The sequence below is a fragment of the Marmota monax genome, unplaced genomic scaffold (genome assembly GCF_021218885.2).
Source record: "Marmota monax isolate L192 unplaced genomic scaffold, Marmota_monax_Labrador192_F-V1.1 WCK01_AAM20220418_F8-fsc00013, whole genome shotgun sequence".
Classification (NCBI taxonomy): Eukaryota; Metazoa; Chordata; class Mammalia; order Rodentia; family Sciuridae; genus Marmota; species Marmota monax.
Window position 1 is genome coordinate 967,084 of NW_026692202.1, and position 19,376 is coordinate 986,459.

General features: G+C 37.6%; 1 protein-coding gene across 2 annotated transcripts in view; it reads left to right on the forward strand.

Moving 5' to 3' along the window:
• Ppil6 (peptidylprolyl isomerase like 6) overlaps positions 1-19,376 on the forward strand; it is a 35,406-nt gene that overhangs the window by 12,237 nt on the left and 3,793 nt on the right. For both annotated transcript variants that reach the window (XM_046430186.2, XM_046430194.2), the window contains exons 4-7: positions 1,600-1,662; positions 1,764-1,911; positions 6,105-6,161; positions 14,095-14,230. In XM_046430186.2, the coding sequence (XP_046286142.1) occupies positions 1,600-1,662; positions 1,764-1,911; positions 6,105-6,161; positions 14,095-14,230 (404 nt within the window). The remainder of the gene's footprint in view (positions 1-1,599; positions 1,663-1,763; positions 1,912-6,104; positions 6,162-14,094; positions 14,231-19,376) is intronic.

Sequence of the window (19,376 nt, forward strand, 5' to 3'; positions counted from 1 at the left end):
AAAAAAATAATAGATAATAAAGAAATTATAATTTCTCAGCCAGATTATGATTTACTGTCCATTCTGAACCAAGGAGCCAGATTTTATCCAGAAGGAAACCAAGCCAACAGAACTTTTCATAAAAAGAGTGTGTCATATCCTTTTTCCTCTTTTAGAAAAAAATTTAGGACCGTGCCAAAGCAGGCCGAGCAGGGTAGCTGTTTGGAAAGTTGCTATAGTAGCATGGGCCAGGAATAATGAAAGCCTGGATTAATTGGTGGCAGTGAGGATGGAGGTCCTTGATTCCAGAGAAGAGCCTGAGAAGTAGAACTTTTCTTGCTGAGTCAAACCCAGGGACTTGTTTACTTCCAGGTTAGAACCATATGCTAAACAAGTATGTTTATATGTTTGGTTGCTGGTGACTAGGAAATTACCTGGTGTTGCATTTATTAGATCTCTTCATCAGCATTTTCAGAATTATATACTCTTGGCAACCACTAAAGATAACCTATTGATGAACGTGGAAGTTTAATCATGCCTGAATGAACTTATTTATTTTCTCAGTCAATCATGACTTACATTATAGACTTTTTTCCTCTTAAACTGTGAAGTTTACTATGTTTCCCATTCTTCATTTATAATATTCTCTTTTATAATTAAGAACTTGTGCAGAAACTGAGAAGCCCTAACAAGTTAATTATAGTGACATAAATAATATATTTTAAGATGATATCATTTACGTTTCCCAGATTCTTAAGAAAGAGGTTAGGCCAAGTTATGCACCTCATTAAAAAAAGGTGGCACTTTGGTGTATATGAATATGGTATCCAAGATTTAGAGTACTCCATTAGCTGTGCTATGGCCCCTAAGTGAAAGCTATATTAATGAAGACTAGTGTTTTCAGTTCAGATGCTTCTTTAAAGTATCAGACAAGGTCTCGAAAATAGTCATCTCTACTGGTAAGGGTACTAAGTGAAAACAAGAGCTGGAGGCAGTTGTGCATGTAAGAGAATTTTTGAAGATGACTCAGTCTCCTTCTCTTCCCTACCCCTAGTGCCACACCTCCTATAGATATAGAGGCCTCATTTTTCCACTTGGAAAGCTAATTTGTGCTGTGCTTGGCTCTGGCTAACTAATCTGTGCTCTCTGAAAATCCAGAACACCTGGTAACCAAATCCATGGCACTCAGGATGGATGTTTTCTCAGAACTATTCAGGAAAGAAAACAGAAGTAGAAAAGAATTCCCAGTCTGTTTCTTTTCCCAGGGGAACTGACCAGTTTCCCTTGCCTTGTGGAATTTGTGATGTGGTGGATAGCTAGGCCGTGTGTTCTCATATCCTGTGGTCAGTTAACATTTTTCAAAACCTCACTACTGAAAGGTTTTAAAAATATATAATGAAAAACAAAGTTTTTAAAATATGTCATGTGAGTTGTAAAGACTTGGTAAAAGAAAATAAAATGATCTTTGTCATTCATTTGATTTCTCTGTTATTTATTGGTAATGCTATTAAAGTTTTATCACTGAAAACATTTCTGTTATATTTTTGGTCATTTCTATAACTTTCTATAACATTTCTATAAAATTGACCTGCATTATCTTTTTCTCCCTAATTTTAATAGCATGTTTTTGTATTCTTGGACATTAAGATTAATTTTTATCCAATTGGACGGTTGATTTTTGAGGTAAGAGAATGTTGCCTTTTTAAAAAAAAGTTGGGAAGCATCTATGATTGTTAAGATGTTAAAATATTTCATCTTTGAAACCTTTCGTCTTTATTTTTTAGCTATATTGTGATGTATGTCCCAAAACATGTAAAAATTTTCAGTTCCTGTGCACAGGAAGAGCAGGGTTTTCTCAAAGTGGCATAAGGTTACATTATAAAGATTCAATTATTCATCGAGTGGTACAAAATGGTTGGATACAAGGAGGAGGTGAGTTTAAATTCTTACATACAACTTAATTGCAAACCCAGAATTTTATTTGGCTACTTTTATAAAATGCATATAGAATTAGATATTCTCTTATTTATTGGTGTATATTAATTACATAAAATAGTGGGTTTCATGGGTCATATTCACATACAAATAACAATAATAGGTATGTGCATATAAAAGAATTTGGTTACTATTACTCTCTAATAATTAGATAGTCTTAATTTTAAATATGTACTTAAAGTATGTTTATATAGCCAAATGATAAATTAAGATATTTGTATTGCTTTATACAGATCACTAATTATTTTTTAAAAACACTTACATTACCAGGAATATTCTAAATTAAAAAGTATGGTGACTTTTTTTAAAAAATCAAAAAATAATTTTAAATTCTCAACTAAATACATGAAAGTAATTAATCTGAAACACAGTGCTTTTGAGAAATATGTTAAGGGTAGAAATTTGAAAATAAAATAAATGGAAAATAATTCATTTATTGCCAAACACATTACATTGTTACTAGTGAAAAGTATTATCTGAAGGATTTTGGTCTCCATTTGTGTTTCTTTTCAGGTCAATCCTTTGGCTTTCCTCAGAGTAGGTGCCTGATTAACAGCACAAAATTAAATTTTGAAGGGCTTTTGGAAGATATTCCATAGGGAGAAATCAGGCAGCAATTTAAAAATAATTGAGTTAGTGTAGAAGGAGATTTGTTTGAACTTGATAACATATGCAGAAGCTTAAATTGATGTTTAATTTTTTAGTATGATCTGTAATATTTTGAGACTGATGAGGGGGGGTTATTTCAAGATTTATTTCAAGTCTTTTGCATGTAAAGCAGGTATTCTTTCCTCAATCTCTGCAAAATGAGATCATATCACAAATACTGTTATCTAACCTTAATTTTTTTTCCACTTTATATGAAGTATTTATCTTCCCAAAGAACATAAACACAGAAAATTTTTGGAGTCTTCCCAGTCTTTTATAATATTGTTAAATAATTTTAATTTCCTACTGGTAAACATTTTGATTATTTTCCATGTTTTGTTTGTTTGTTTTGTTTTGTTAGTATGAAACAATCCTTAAGGGAACCAACATCAGGGTTTCTAATACTTTTTATTGGGGGGGGGGGGGTGTACCAGGGATTGTTACCACTGAGGGCTCCTGGTTCTGAGCCTGATAGTGACTCTCCCAGGCCAGGATCTCAGATGCTCAGAAATTTGAAAATAAAATAAATGGAAAATAATTCATTTCTTGCCAAAGACATTACATTGTTACTAGTGAAAAGTACTATCTGAAGGATTTTGGTCTCCATTTGTTTTTGATTAAACTCCCCCAGAGCAAGATTTGGGAAAAGTAGGTCATATTATTTGTTTGGGGTTTTTGCAGTAAAATTTCTAAATAGTAAAGTGCACACATTTTGAGAATTAAGAACAGTTTAGGGAAAAATGAGATTGCTAGATTGAAATCTAAACTTTGATACATATAAATTGTACCACCTTAGATATGCACTTAGCATCTCTGAATCAGTTCCTTAATCATAAAATGGGGATAATTATAATAATATTAAAGTTTGTGGTAAGTATTCAGTAACATGGAGAACTGAAAGTGCCAAGCTCTGTAACAGTGACTCCTGCTATTACATATAATTATTATGCCCAATAAAAAAATATGGAAAAAAAGTGCAAAGTCTGGACATTATCTTCTCCCTTCAGATGTTGAATTCCCCTAGAGCAATGTAGAATTGGAGAGCATATGAGCTAAATTTGGTTTTGTGTCATGCCTTAAAATGCTTTTAGGTATTGTTACTTAGTCTTTGGGACCAACAGACCTCACATTTCCACACTGCCTGCCCCTCCATCCCCCTCTTTTGACATCTCCCTCTTGCTCATTCTGCTCCACATATGGGCTCCCTTGATATTCCTTAAGCACATCAATTACAAGTTGGCCTTGAGGTCTTTCGTTTGTTTTGACTGGGACATACTCCACCAGCTATATCTCCAGATATCCCCTTGTTTCACGAACTTATTGGATTTTCCCTACAGTGAATCTCAGCAAGGACACCCTATTTAAAACTGCCACTTTCTGGAGCTGAGGTGGTGGCTCAGTGGAGGGCATTTGCCTAGCATGTGTAAGGCACTGGTTTCGATCCTCAGCTCCACATAAAAATTATATCCATCTACAACTAAAAAAAAAAAAAACAAAAACCCGCTACTTTCTTTCTTTATAGTGTTTTTCACCATTGGACATATTATAATAGTATGTCCAATATTTCTTGGATATGCAATTATGTGAATTATAAGACATTTGTCTAATGTCTGTTTCTCTTCACTAGAATATACATCCCATAAGGGTAGAGATTTTTATCTACTTAGTTCACTCTTGCATCCCATGTTCTAGCTAGAACAGTACCTAGCATAGTCTAGGTAGTTAACATTTGCTGAAAGAAAGAAAGAATGAATGAAGAAACACTTGAGCAGGAAGCATACATTGTCTTCATTTCAAAAGTACAAAGTTAAAGAAGATACCAAGTCAATATATCACTTCGGTCAGTTTCCCCTCTGTGACTCCCACAAGGCCTGACTTTAGAAGGGTCTCGGGATATAATTTAATACATCTTATTATTATCATCATCATGTTGAACATTATGAAGATGATGATAGTAAATGGATGCATTTTATAATCATGGAATTCTACACTGTAGTGGCAGCCACTGATGAATGAGCATGCTACCCTGCCAGGTACTGCCCTTCGTCATTTCACTTAATCCTAAGAGCCACCTGTGAGGCAGTTACTGGTATCTCTGTTTATACAGGCAAGGAAGAGGCTTGGGAAAAGTAACTAATGTCAAGATTTCAATCATAATCATCTGACTTCAAATTTACTTTTAGCCACTATTTGGCATCTCTAAATTTGTTGTCAGAGTTACAGGCATAATATCATATATAAGGCTGAATTCAACTGAGTGGGTTATGGCCACCAAAAATAGTAGTAAATACTGATTGAAATGGTGTCAATATAAACATTCATCTGGGACATCTGATGTGGAGGACAAGAGGAACTTTGGGGAGTGTAAGGTAGATGAGGCAAAGGAGTATGACTGATGTTAGGTAAGTTAGAAGGGGAAAGTATCCACCTGGGCAGACTTTCCTGAACAAAGCAGACTAGGATCCAAAGGATTGGAAATCAGAAACCTTAACTTCCCCATTTCCAGATTTAGCATTCAGACATTACATATCCATCGAGAATTTTAAGCCAAGTAGGGTTTTAGATTTAAGACTTTATCGATTAACCTCTGAACCAGTTTTACGAATAGTATAACTTAAATGCTACATTTTCTTTTCCAAATAAATTCTCTCCACGTGCTTAATGTTGTATCAGATTTCTTTAAAATTAGCAGACTTTTATTAGAGATGATTGCTCTTACTTGGCTAAAATAGTCCTTCAAAAAAGGTTTATTTAACACTATTAGAAGAGGGGGGTGGATCAGAATATTGAAAGAATACTGATGAGGAGTCTGGGGTATAGAAGACAGACATGTCTTCTTTTCAACTGTGGATAGATATAAAATAACTTGTGCCTGGAGTCTTTATAGTAGGAGCATGCCTAAGCCAAAATATGCATGTCTTATAAATACCTAAGAGAACCTCATTACATTATAAGGAATTTTATTTCCAAAATATTGGGGAAATGAATGTTATCTCAACAGGGGAACCACAGTAATGAAAATTTGAACATGTATTCTTTTTAGAGCACCTATTTTTAGTCACACTCTAAGAAGAACTTACTCTTCCTATTTTATCCTCCTAGCTTAATCTCCTTGTTTCTCTGAAAAGCAAGGAGGTCTATGGGATAACTTTTGAAGTAAGCAGAATTTATGTGAACACTTTTTAAAATCATGACCACAATGGTAACTTAATACTTCATTATTTCAAAGGTTTTGCACTGTAGTTTAAGCTACATCAGAGAGTTTTATAAGAATAAAATGGAATCCTGAAAATAAAAATCATTAAAAAATACACATGAAGTTATTATGGTAAAATTTTCATGGTTTAGATATTAAACAGGTGACTTACTCTAGATATTGGTAAAAGTATAATCATAATTTTAAAATATCTTTTCCCACCTATCATTACTACACTCTAACTTTTTTAACTTCAAAATTCTGTTTACTTACTGCTATTTCTTAGACATAGTAGCTGGAAGAGGAGATAATGGAGAGTCTATTTATGGACCAACATTTGAAGGTATGTGTTTTAAACATCTAGTTCTCTTAAATTTGAATAATCCACTAATACATTACTGACACATTTAAAGACACATAAGACTAGATTTTTCACAACTCCAAATAAGATAGTGTTAGGTACACACACGCACACACACACACACATATATCAGTATATATATATGTTAATATGTATATATCATATATTCATATATATTATTATATTTATACGTGTGCATATATATACATATAGTTAAAAATTATGGGGATAAGCCTGGTCCAGAACAATTTGAGCACATATTTTGTTTTACTTGCCTAATTATATTATTTCTTTATCCAGGATAAATCCCAGTTTATTAGCTACCTCATATTCTAACAGATTACAAGAACACAATGAAAGTTACTAAGGTCATGACAAAAGGCCCCAGAGGTTAATTTGAAGAGGCTGTCATGGCCAAAGATGGAATAATTTGAACTTCAAAAAGAATAGTAATAGCAATTGACCAAAACTTGTCAAATATTTTAATCTATGAGTTCATAATTATATTAAATTATTAAATAAAACCTAATTGGTTACCTTTGGGAGAATGATAGGAAAAGAATTCATTATCCTGAAAACCGCTAAAAATAGAGAAAAAAATCAAACATTTTTCCTGCTTTTCCTATATGAACTGTATGAACTTATAGATAAAGGAAAACATCTATTTCTTTAAATATTCCAATTAATAAATGAAAAGGAAATAATAGAATAGCACCCCTTTTGCTGCCTGCAGTGATATAATGCATGTAGGCATTTGCCGCATCAATATCTATTAATGTCCCAAATCAGAGACAAAAAAAATCAGAGACATTCTGTGCCTTCTGTTGAAAGAACACACTAGCGAAGGAACAGAACATGAGCCTGATTCTCTGGACCCAGCCAATGTTCAAGAAATACAATCCGTTCAGTTATAATGTGATATATATTACAAAGAAATATTTGCACCATATAACACCATGAAGTAAAAACTACAGGCAAAAATGTATGGTAAAAATGAGGTTACAAAAAGGTCATCAGTGTCACAATAAAAAACAAGACAGTAGGGGCTGGGTTGTGGCTCAGTGGTAGAGTGCTTACCTAGCATGTGTGAATGAAGTACTGGGTTCAGTTCTCAGCACCATATATAAATAAATAATATAAAGGTCCATTGACAGTACACACACACACACACACACACACACACAGTAATCTAAAAAAAAAAGTAACACTATTTTACATGTATTAAATGATCAAGAAACATAAATACTATAATAAATTTTACCTTGAAAAAGACTTGAAGTTTGTTGTGGAGGTGGGCATGGGAAGAGTTGATGCTTTGATTTGGTCAAAGTGGAAGGAAAGTTTTTGGAGATCAGAACAACCAAATGTGGGTGGGTGGGTGTTGAGACCACAGCCCACTTGTGCTAGGGCAGTGGGATAGGTTGCCAAGAGACCAAAAAAAGAAAAACCTGAAAACAGCATGTAAGATACAAGGCTTATTGAAAATGCTTACGCAAAAGGTTCAGTGGCAACAGGCTGGACCTTGGCACCTCTGTCTCTCACAGTGCTTCACCAAATAGTGCCTTCATCCCTCAAAAACTACTTCAGAAAGTCCACTTGATAGGCTGGACAGAGATCACCTCCATCCCTCATGGTACTTTGCCAAATAGCACCTCTGCCCCTCATGACACCTTATCCAGTGTCGGGGGGCTGGATGAATGGTACTAATCCTCTCCACAGTGTCCCCAGTTCTACACCAATTATCTCTGGGAGAGGTGTTTTGTAAGTTAGGCTACAGAAAAAGTGACATGATTAGTTTGCTTTGTTCCTTGTTTGACCAGCATTCCAAGGAACAGTTTCCTGGAATACATGCAAGAAAGCCATTCCTACAGATAACACTGACTTACCCTATTTGCAGTACACATGAGAAAGAGTCATTGTCCTTCAAGATAGTATTTATTTGGACATTCCAGTCTAGGCCCACTTACGTTGTTTTCTTAACTTGGTTAGGTTCTTGGGAATGGAAAGGGGCATTTCAGGGACACAGGGCTTCACCGCTCTCCTTTACTATTAAGGATGACATAGTGGGGCTCATGATTCGCCCTGAGGTAGCTGGTAGATGATTGAAATGTGTTTGTTCCATCTGGGTAGAGTTTTCATTCATCTTGTGTTTCTCAACGAGGAAGCACAGGAAATGGGTGAAATTCATGGTGTTCAAGTTGTTTCCATCAAGTTGAAACAATTTTGCATTTTGAAACAAGTGTTATAGCAGAGCTGATAGGACAGAGGACAGAAAAACATTCATCTTTCCACCACTATGAGAGAATATCTGAGATAATCAACTTAAAAGAAAGAAAGTTTATTTTGGCTCATGGTATCAAAGATTTCAGTTCATGGTTGGGGGGACCCATTGCTTTGGGGCCTGTGACAAAGCAAAACATTATGGTGGGAGCACATGGTGGCGCAAAGCTGCACACCTCATGGCAGCAGGAAGTGTGTATGTGTGTAAGAGAGAAATAGAGATATTGGACCTAAGATTCCACTATCCATCTCAAGGCCATGCTTTCATATCCCCAACGATCTGAATTTCTCCCACCTCAAAGATCCCACCACCATGGGGCGGGGACACTCACAAGGGACATTTGAGTTCCAAACTATAGTAATGGTACATTGCTGCACATGTGTGAAATCAGCAAACTAAAGACTTGAAGATATTCTAGGGGTTAGATAGCTCAGGTTCTTTAATGAAGTATAGAGAAATGACAGGATAGAGGTAAAACCTTCAGGTTAATAGAGATTTAAAAGGCATATCAAGTCTTTTTTTTTTCTTCTTCTTCTTATTTCAGTGCTGGGGATCAAACCTTGGGCTTTGTGGATGTTAGATAAATACTCTGTCCCGAGCTACATCCCCAAACTGACAAGTCTTTTAAAATGGGAAAGACCAAACTCTAGTGCAAAGGGATGCACATTTGGATGATAAAACTCCTATAGAAGGAAATGTTATGGTCTGGGATGTAGCTCAGTGGTAGAGTGCTTGTTGAGCATGCATGAAACCCTAAGTTTGATCCTCAGCACTTAAAAAAAAAAAGCGGGGTGTGGGGGACATTATGTTCATGATTTTATAATAGTCAAGGGACTGGTTATTTTAGGTGAGAGAGGGGTTTGACAAGGCAGTTTGGGGGAGGCTAGCAAAGTTGTTTTCTCTGCCAGAGTGGTAATTAAAAGTGTTTTATAAGTGCTCTTTAACTAAACATTAGTTTTCTTTGATCTTTTGTATTTGTATTTTATTAATAAAAAGGTTTTTAAAAAAGTCTTAATGAACCAATGGCCACATTAAAAGGGAAAAGTAATAACTAATTTTCTTCAAAATTTGTTCAGAGACACCTTTATGAAATAAAAACATTCAAGAAACACCATTTATACATTCACACAACATTAGATTCCTAGGCCGGTGCCTGTATGATTCTAGGATCTGAGAAAACAAAGTCTATATGACCAAGTTTCTTCCCTGAAGAATGTCCATGTTTTCATGTAGACAGATGTTTAAGCAGATACAGATGCCACCCCCAGGTGCTGTTATGGAGGATAGAACTAAATGCTGTGAGAAAGGAAAGAATAGCTGCCTGGGACTGTCGGAGGCTGCAGCACAGGGAAGCTGGTGGGTTGGGTCTTAAAAGAAGACACTGCAGATGGGAAAGGACCCTTCTGGAAGCTTTCCTGGCTTCCTTAATCCCCGATGAGAATTTACCATACATCCCAACACCATGTCACAATCAGATTGCCCAAATTATGTGCACAGTGGCACAGCCTCAGAATGTGGACCTCCTGCTCCATGGGGAACTGGTCTCTGATAATCTCCTCACCTGGCCCTCTAGACACTCCATTGGTTGTCCCCAGCTTCCATTCTTGGACTGTTTGATGTGCAGTCCACCCATGGAGACCTTGCTGTCTTGCTGGCAGCCATGGAGGCTCAGAGTGCTCAGCAAAGCCTTTGTAACTGCAGTTGGTCTGGCAGCACAGAATTAGAAAATGTTCAATAAGCAACCAAATGAAAGGGAGCCATGTTCCAGAGGGAAAGATGAGTGTGAAAAAGAGCAAGGCTAATCCTCAAAACAGCCAAAGCTGGGTTTCCTCTCCTTTTACCCCTGGGAAACATTAATATGGTGGACAGCCAGGCTTTCCATTGCTTTTCTCTGATTAGCCCTCTTTCCACAACATGGAGAATTAAGTCCAAAACTTGTTAAAACAACCCCAAGTATAAAACTTAATTTCATTAAGCATAATAAGGTGAATTTAAAAACAATGAAATAATATATGATTTCAGTTCATTTTTGTATTAATGGGTTAATCTTTTTAAACTTGGAGAGTCTGTTTGCTTTGTTTGGGTTTTTTTTTTCTTTTTGTGGTGCTAGAGATTGAACCCAGGCCCTTGAGCCTGCTAGGCAAGTGCTTTAGCACTGAACTGCATACCCTTCAGGGTCACTCCAGGTGAACTGGGATGGCACAAAATAATTACACAAAGACAGAGAAATACCGTTTTCTTTGGGTTCTCTGACGGCTCCTCTGACCCAGCTCCCACAAAGGAGGCAAGGCAGGCAAGAAAAAGAGAGGCACACCTTGAACCCAGTTTTATTGGGGAGAAGCCATTCAAATGAGGCAAAAGGCAGGATTACAAAGGAACAGGTGAGTGTAACTCAACCCCACTGGGTAACACCTACTCCTGGAGCCTCATTATCCAAGCTGAAGTAAGGCCCAATTTATAGTGGGGCTCAATTATTGTTCAATATCTCTTGCTAAGGGGGTGTATTTCCAGAGCAGCTCCCGACAACTTTGTTTTGAAACAAAACTTTAAAACCCTAAATAGATGGGCTGGGGATGTGGCTTAAGCGGTAACGTGCTCGCCTGGCATGCGTGCGGCCCAGGTTCGATCCTCAGCACCACATACAAACAAAGATGTTGTGTCCACCGAAAACTAAAAAATAAATATTAAAAAATTCTCTCTCTCTCTCTTTAAAAAAAAAAAACAAAACAAAACCCTAAATAAATATCTTCTCTTTTTGCTTAGGCAAATTTCATCTATTGGGTTCTCTTTTTTTTTTTTTTTTCTATTGGGTTCTCTCTGGTTGTTCCATACATGCTTTATCCTTGGCAGAAACACTCAGGGAGAAAGGACTCAATTCAAACCTACCTAAAGGCCAATGATCTCACTCCTTACCAAATAGAAGGTAAAATCCCTCTACTTGGGCTGCTGCCCTGTTAATTTAGGTAAGCCTAAAGAGGTTCAACCCCCTTCAGCAGTGCCATTAATTGACATAAGACCTATTTTTCTTTCTTGGGTGTGTAAAGCAACGTTTAAACTATAAATGAAATTAACTATTTATATTAGGAAAAAGCCCAGGAACTTTACATCAATAAATATTTTTTTAAATGTATGAATTTCAAAGTTTAGAGATTCATGGGAGCTTGTAGAAAATTATAAGGAAGCAGAAGGAAAGAAGAGTGGTTGATAAGATTGAAATATACAGAGAAAAAAATAAAAATAAAAACAAAGGGAAAAAAAGAGATACAGAAAGGTGGGCAGATCAGAGAACCATTAAGAAATGTGGCAAAACAACACTGATCTTTGCATTGTAATACTTTATAGGTCTGTATTTAGGTCTGAACCCTATTTAGAGCAAATAGGGTTCTTTCTTATACATAATTTTATTTTTAAAAAACTTTCTAAACAAAAAAAAAATTTTTTTTTTTGAGACAGAGTCCTGCTACATTGCCCAGGGTGATTTTTGTTTTATTTTGTTTTGTTTTTGGCACCAGGGATTGAACTCTGGGATATTTAACCACTGAACCACATCCCCAGCCCTTTTTAAATTTTACTTAGAGAACAGTCTCACTGAGTTGCTTATGGTGTTGCTAATTTGCTGAGGCTGGCTTTGGACTCTGGATTCTCCTGCCTCAGCCTCTCAAACTGCTGGGATTACAGGCATGCGCCACCTCATCGGGCCCAGGGTAGTCTTTAACAAATGGGATCCTCCTGCCTCAGCTTCCCAAATAGCTGGAACTGTAGACATGCATCACCACACCTGACCCTCCCACATTATTTCATTTGATTTAGTCATAGTAATATAAAGTAGACCTGGCTGTGACATGACCACTGGGCAGTGCCCTTGGCCCTGCTGTCACTGCCTGTAAAGAAACAGCATAGCTTTAGGTCCCTAAGATTCATATAAGCATTTTGTATTAATACAACCCATAAAGTAGTCATATAGTTTCTCACTTTTTTTTCAGGTCTGTATATTTTAACTTTGTAAATCAGGAATTCCCTACATCTTTTAAGAACATACTCTCTCTTGTCTCTTTATAGCAGTGGCTTTCAAATTATCCTCTATAGAGTTCCATGGGGACCTGAGGAAGTGTCTTCAGACAGTGAGAGGGCTCTATGCCTTTGTTTTTTGTTTTTTAAAATCTGTTTTATGCATGGGCTTCCATATAAGTAGCATTTTTTAAAAATAGATATTATGATTTATTGCTTTAAAACTCCCCATAATCACAGAATTTTTGATAAAATGTTACATCTCTATAAATTTTCTTTCCTGGTACTTACACAATATAAGGAAGATTAATCATAATTTCTGAGAGCAAATGATAAATACCAGTTTTTAAAAACACTCTGAATCTTTGCATTGGACAGATTTTCCATTCCATCTGATTTTCTATTAATGGATGATTTATTCCATTGAAATTAAGATGGGGCATTGATGTAATTATATAAACTCACTTGTAAAAACTGTCTTATTTGCATTTCATAAGATTTCGGAAATCTTTATTCAGTTTAAAATTTAAGAAGCTAAAAGTCACCACCACCAACATTACTGCTTTGCTTAGTCTGCTTTGTTTGGAACTTAAAAATAAGAACAGTCAGCAAATGCATGTAATAAAATCATATTGATAATTAATATTCATATCCCTCAATTATCTTCAGAACTCTATGTAGTTATTGAGGAAGACTCTTGAATTTATTATGTTACGTCTTTTTGTATATTTGAGCTTGGAGGCAAAGCCGGGAATGGTTCTTCCCCAAAATGGTAGCCTGAAAACACTGTACATTCTTTTTACTTGTTAACATTACACTAAAAAAAAAAAACAAAAAAACAAAAAAACAAAAACAAAAAAACATCACTTTCCACAAAATCTTATCAATCTATGTAAGGATTGAGATTAAAATTTATTGAAATATAAGTAAAAATAAGCCTAAATTAATTTCTGCATCATCAACATTTAGGGTTACACCTAAGCTAGTTAATGTGCTAGGGTCCTACAGCAAAAGCTAAAATGAGACAAAGGCCCTACCTTCCCACAGGAGAGAGAAAACACCTGGAAACTAGTGACTATGCAGAGTGTAGCAGGGCTGTCACAGAGCTATGAGCAGGATGCCCAGGAGAGACTTCTCAGAAGTGATTTTTTTTCTAAAGTGATATTTTTAATGACCACATTGGTGATTTGAATGAAATACTGCTGAGAAAACAATACAAGAAATTTTGTTGACCTGTATTTGTAAGCAAATATGTTTCCTCTTACATTATTAATTTCCTTAGCACACTTGATTTTAGCCATGGTAAAGTTCAAGTAGAACTAAGTGCTCAAATAGTTCTAGTAAGATTTTACAGCTTAATTTTCTTGTCATTTGCATGTTTGAAAATAATATGAAGGGCTGGGGTTGTGGCTCAATGGTAGAGCACTTGCCTTGCATGTGTGAGGCACTGGGTTTGATCCTCGGCACCACATAAATAAATAAATAAATAAATAAACTAAAGGTATTGTGTTCATCTACAACTAAAACAAAACAAAAAAAATAGGAAATCTACAATTAAGATTGTCACTAAGGTTGTATTTGTACCTTAATAGAAGTATTTTAATGACTTATTATTTTCTTTCCTAGATGAAAATTTTTCAGTTCCTCATAATAGAAGAGGAGTTCTTGGAATGGTCAACCAAGGCCATCACACCAATGGGTCACAATTCTATATCACCCTACAAGCAGCTCCCTATCTGGATAAAAAATATGTGGCTTTTGGGTATGTACATTATAGATGTCTATATAGTATATTTCACACACACGTAAAAATGTCATTCCAAAGATTTTGATGTGTATTATACATAATCTGTGAGTACCTAATACAGGGCTTAAAAGTAAAAGTAATACAAAGACAAACAAACATGTTTAAAAGTAAATATTTTATAAGAAGCTTCATAAAAAGCTTCATAAAAACACAGAAACCCTTTAGACAAGTCATGGTAATATTCTATTTGTGTGTGTGTGTGTATAAATATATATAGGAAGGACATGGAATGCTAAGATATATATCTCTCTATATATATATTTATACCAGGTATTGAACTCAGAGGCACTCAACCACTGAGCCATATCCCCAGCCCTGTTTTGTATTTTATCTTTTAATAATTTTTTAGATGTTGATGGACCTTTATTTTATTCATTTATTATATATGGTGCTGAGAGTTGAACCCAGTGCCTCACACATGCTAGGCAAGCGCTCTGCCACTGAGCCACAACCCCAGCACCCCCTATTTTGTATTTTATTTAGAGACAAGGTCTCACCGAGTTGCTTAGCACCTTACCAGTTGCTGAGGCTGGCTTTGAACTCATGAACCTCCTGTCTCAGCCTCCTAAACCACTGGGATTACAAGCATATACCACTGTACCTGGCAGGAAAGTATATTCTTATCCAAAAGATATCTTTAAAGATGAGTTTACATTCATAGATGCATAGCCTAAAATAATGAATTGTCTTCAATTTTCCTTCACACTAAAAAAACTGTAGTCTGATTTTAAAAACACATTCATTCTTGGATTAGTTTTGAATCCAAATAACCCTCACTTTTTCTTGGACTACTGAAATCTTTCTGTCGTCTTGCTGACACTCTACCCCTTCTACTTAATGTTCCTTTTTCTCTCATTAAAGAGAGAACACTTCTTTCTCAACACAAACACGACTACTCTAAAGCTTTTAATGCCTTCATCACCACCCTTCCCACCAATCCTTAGTACCCACAGTCTAGCTTAGCATTCCATGTCCCTCCATCTCTGACCCTATGCCTTTTTCTCAGTCATCACTTCATTACTAGCTTCCTGAATCTTTCAACCAGAATTTTATTAGGTACCTGCCATATGCCAGTCCTGATGCTCAGTGCTGGGCAGAGAGCGACAAGGCACAATTCCTGCTGTTCAGGGAGCTTAGAGTGCATTAGGAAAGGCAGATCAAAACGCAGGGACTGTATTACAGTGAGACATGGGTTGTACAAGTTCAGTAGAGGGAGCATCGGGAACATTTGAGGCAGGACTGAGACATCACCCCCACTCCTATAATAATAAAAGTGATCCTTACAGAATGGCAGTGGAGTGAAATAGTGTTGTTCTTTTTTTCAGGAATTCCTGGTCTTCATGACTGACCTTCCTTTTGGGGAAATCTCTAATTTTGTTGTCATCACCACTCTGGCCTCAGGGGGGCACTGCATCCCTTTTATTGTTCTGGCCCAAGTCTGCTCTCACTTGATCCCTTACATCTCCGAACCATAGTTGAAGCTTGGCTAGAATAGTTAAACCAGAACACTAAAGGAGATGTAGAAAGATAACATCTGGGGTGTACCTCAACTCCTGAAATCCAGATGTGATTAGCAAAGTTTGGAGAGAGAAAGAAGTTTCTTCTCTATTAGAGACTGGTCTTTCCAAGCTCTAGTTCCCCCCCTCCCCTCCCCTCCCCTCCCCTCCCCTTCCCTTTTTAGTACCGGGGATTGAACCCAGGGGCACTTAACCACTGAGCCACATCCCCAGCACCCCCCCCCCCCCGCTTTTTTTTCATTTTGAGACAGGCTCTTACTAAGTTGCTTAGGGCCTCCATAGGTTGCTGAGGCTGGCCTTGAACTTGTAACCCTCCTATCTCAGCTTCACGAGCTGCTGGGATCACAGACATGCACCACCATGCCCGGCTCCAAGCTCTAGTTTCTGGTGCGTAAATCTGCTCCTTCTTCAGATGGATGACACTGAGAATATACTCTTTAGGAGAGACTGCCACACTACATAGAAGTGCCTCACAGGGAAAGGATAACACAATGCAAGCTTGTAAGAACTCCATTCATTCATATGGTTGGAAGAAGGGGGATATATCAGGGGGATGGGGTGAGGGGGATTAATTTCATTTTAAGGGGGCATTATGATGGGAAGTGGTCATGGAAAACTCTATGAGAAGGTGAGCTGAGAAAGGAAAGTGAGAGTAATAGAGAAAGATGGAAATCACAATTAGAAAAATCAGTTTTAGGAAAAATGAAGGAGGCAGGCATGGTGGTGCATGCCTGTAATCCCAGTGGCTCAGTGAAACCTTGTCTCCAAATAAAATATAAAAAGGGGGCTAGGAATGTGGCTCAGTGGTTAAACGCCCCTGGATTTATTCTCTGGTATCAAAAAAGAAAAAAGGAAAAAAAAGAAGAAAAATGAAGGCACTCTTGCAGAGACCCTAAGGAGTTTCTCTTAACATCTGGGGTGCACCTAAGGAGTAAGAAGAACGTCTTGTCTACAAGTTATTTCTGGTCTAGCTGGAGCTTCTTGCCCAGGAAATGGAGAGGGAGGGTAGAGGCTAGAGAAGAGGAATAGCCAGAGCCCAGAGCCCAAGGTGACGGGGAACATAGAAGAATTTCAATTGTGAGCAGCTTCTCATTTTGAAAAGAAATTTCTAGAAGAAGTGAACAATTAATTGCAGAAGATGAAAATGAAAGTAGAGAGGCCAGTTAAGAAGCTCTGGTCATAGCAGACCATAAATGAAGTCCCGATGTAAGGTACTGGCAGTACACATGAGCAAGGGTAAGTGGACAAATCCAGGCAATACTGAGATTCATAGGTCTGGATGACTGTTAGATGTTGAGGGGGAGAGCCTGGCAGGAATCCAGATCAGTGCTGACCAGTAGAACTTTCTGTGTTGATGAAAATAGTTTATAATCTGTACTTCCCAGGAGTTAGCCACCAGGCACACATGGCCATTGAGTACTTGAAGTTTGGCTCACGCAAGTAAGGAACCATATTTTGCTTGATTCTAAATAAGTGTAAATAGTCATACGAGACTAGAGTCTAATACTGGACAGTGCAGGTCTATAGCAATCCTAGGATTTGGAAATGATGGATGGGGGCTGGGATTATGGCTCAGTCAGTGGTAGAACACTTGCCTAGCATGTGTGAGGCACAGGGTTCAATTCTCAGCACCACATACAAATAAATAAATAAAAGTTCATCAACAGCTAATAAAAAGTATTTTAAAAAAGAAAAGAAAACAAAACCGTGGACAGTTAGTACCATTCACTAAGATAGAGTATATGAAGGAGAAGGATTTGGGAGAGAAGATCAGGAATTCAAGCTGGACAAGTTGTGTTTCAGATCAAGATTCCTACAGGAAAACCAGTTGGCAATATCACAGAGGTAGATATTCAAATGAGGTCAGGGCTGAAGATATGTATTGGCAGGTGATCTATAGCCAGACCATAAAACCATCATCCTGGGACAGACTCTAAGCTTTGCTCATCTTATTCCTTTTTGCCCCCCTTTCATCTTTCAAAATTCTACTCAAGGGTTAGGTCAGAAACCCCCCTAATTAACAAAATCAGATGGCTTTTTTTGTGCTCTCTGGCACACTGTGAACAACTTAAAGCAGAGAACAGTCTCACTCTTTCCCTACTCTTACACATAGTAAGTTCTCGATAATTGTGAAAAATTGACATGGAGAATACGCTTCATGCTCTCTTTGAACAGGTGAATCTGTCCATTTATCCTCTGCTCTTAATTTCAGACTATACCTTGTGTTGCCAGTGTCTAGGTCAATTTTCTGTTATTTTAATAGTACACCAAAGACTGGATAGTTTATAAATAACAGATTTTTTTTTTTTTTTGGAGGCTGGGAAGTCCAAGAGAATGGCATCAGCATCAGCTGAGGGCTTTCACACAATGTTGTAACATGGTGGTGGGCATCCCGTGGAAATGCTTATAAAGCATGAGAGAAACAAGAACAAGCTGGGGACAAAAAGGAGGTGGAATTCATCCTTTTATCAGGAGCTTACTGCAGAGCTAACAACCCACTCCTGTTCACTCATGAAGGCAGAGCCCCGGTGACCTAATCAGCTCTTAAAGATTCCACCTCTTAATATCATCACAATGGCAATGAAATTCCAGCATGAGCTTTGAAAGGGGCATTCAAACCCTTGCATGGACTCTGTTCCGGTTTCTGATTGGGATGGCAAAACAGAGCCTAGAGGCAGACTAAGAGAGGAGCATGGTTGGTATTGACACTGACCCCATCCCAGGAAAGGATCATGAAATGGAAATTGCTCCCTTTCCCTCAGCCACTGTTCCAACCCAAGTACTAGTAGAAGGCACTGGTTCTATGTCTAGGCCTTTCTCTCTGCTTCATATTGTTCTGTTTTAATTGAAAGAAACATTAAAAGTCTAGGTCTGCTCCTCATGGAGTTCTAGCTCACAGCTGGCAAGTAAGAGATGTAAATCAGCATGACTTTAAGCTTTTATTCATGCACTTGATGTTGGTTAGGAGTCTAGAATGTGCCAGGCTTTATGCTAGGCACTGAGCACTGAGTGAAAGTGGGATCCTTGCCCTTGTGGGAGAATCAGAAGTTAACCAAACAGGATACAAGTCAATAAATGTAATATTTCACCCTGGGAACTCCTCAAAAGGTGAGGGGGAATTTCATAGGGACCTGGGAAACTTCCCCAAGGAAGTGAGGTCTGAGCTGATTTGAAAGAAGGCCAGGAAATGACCAGGTAAGCCGGTGAGGAGGACAGTTGTAGCAGGAAGGAAACATGGGGCTCTTGCAGTAGTGGAAGCCAATTTGGTTGAAGCAGAGAGCAAGAGGGAGACTTCAGCAAGACATCCTTGAGGGCCAGTGGGTGGCAGGCCACATAGCTCCTGGTAGGAAATAGTGGGAACTTTTGTCTTTATCATATGATAATGGGAAATTACTGAAGTGTTTTAAGCAGGAAGATGACATCAGACTTGTATTTATGAAAGATCCCTGTGACTGCAGTGAAAAGGGATGGGACAGGTACCAGAGCAGATGCAGGGAAGCCAAGGAGGAGCCTCTAGAGCAGGGCAGCCTATACACAGCGGGGGACTGCAGCCTGGGAGGTGGTGCTGGCTGTAGATGTGGCAA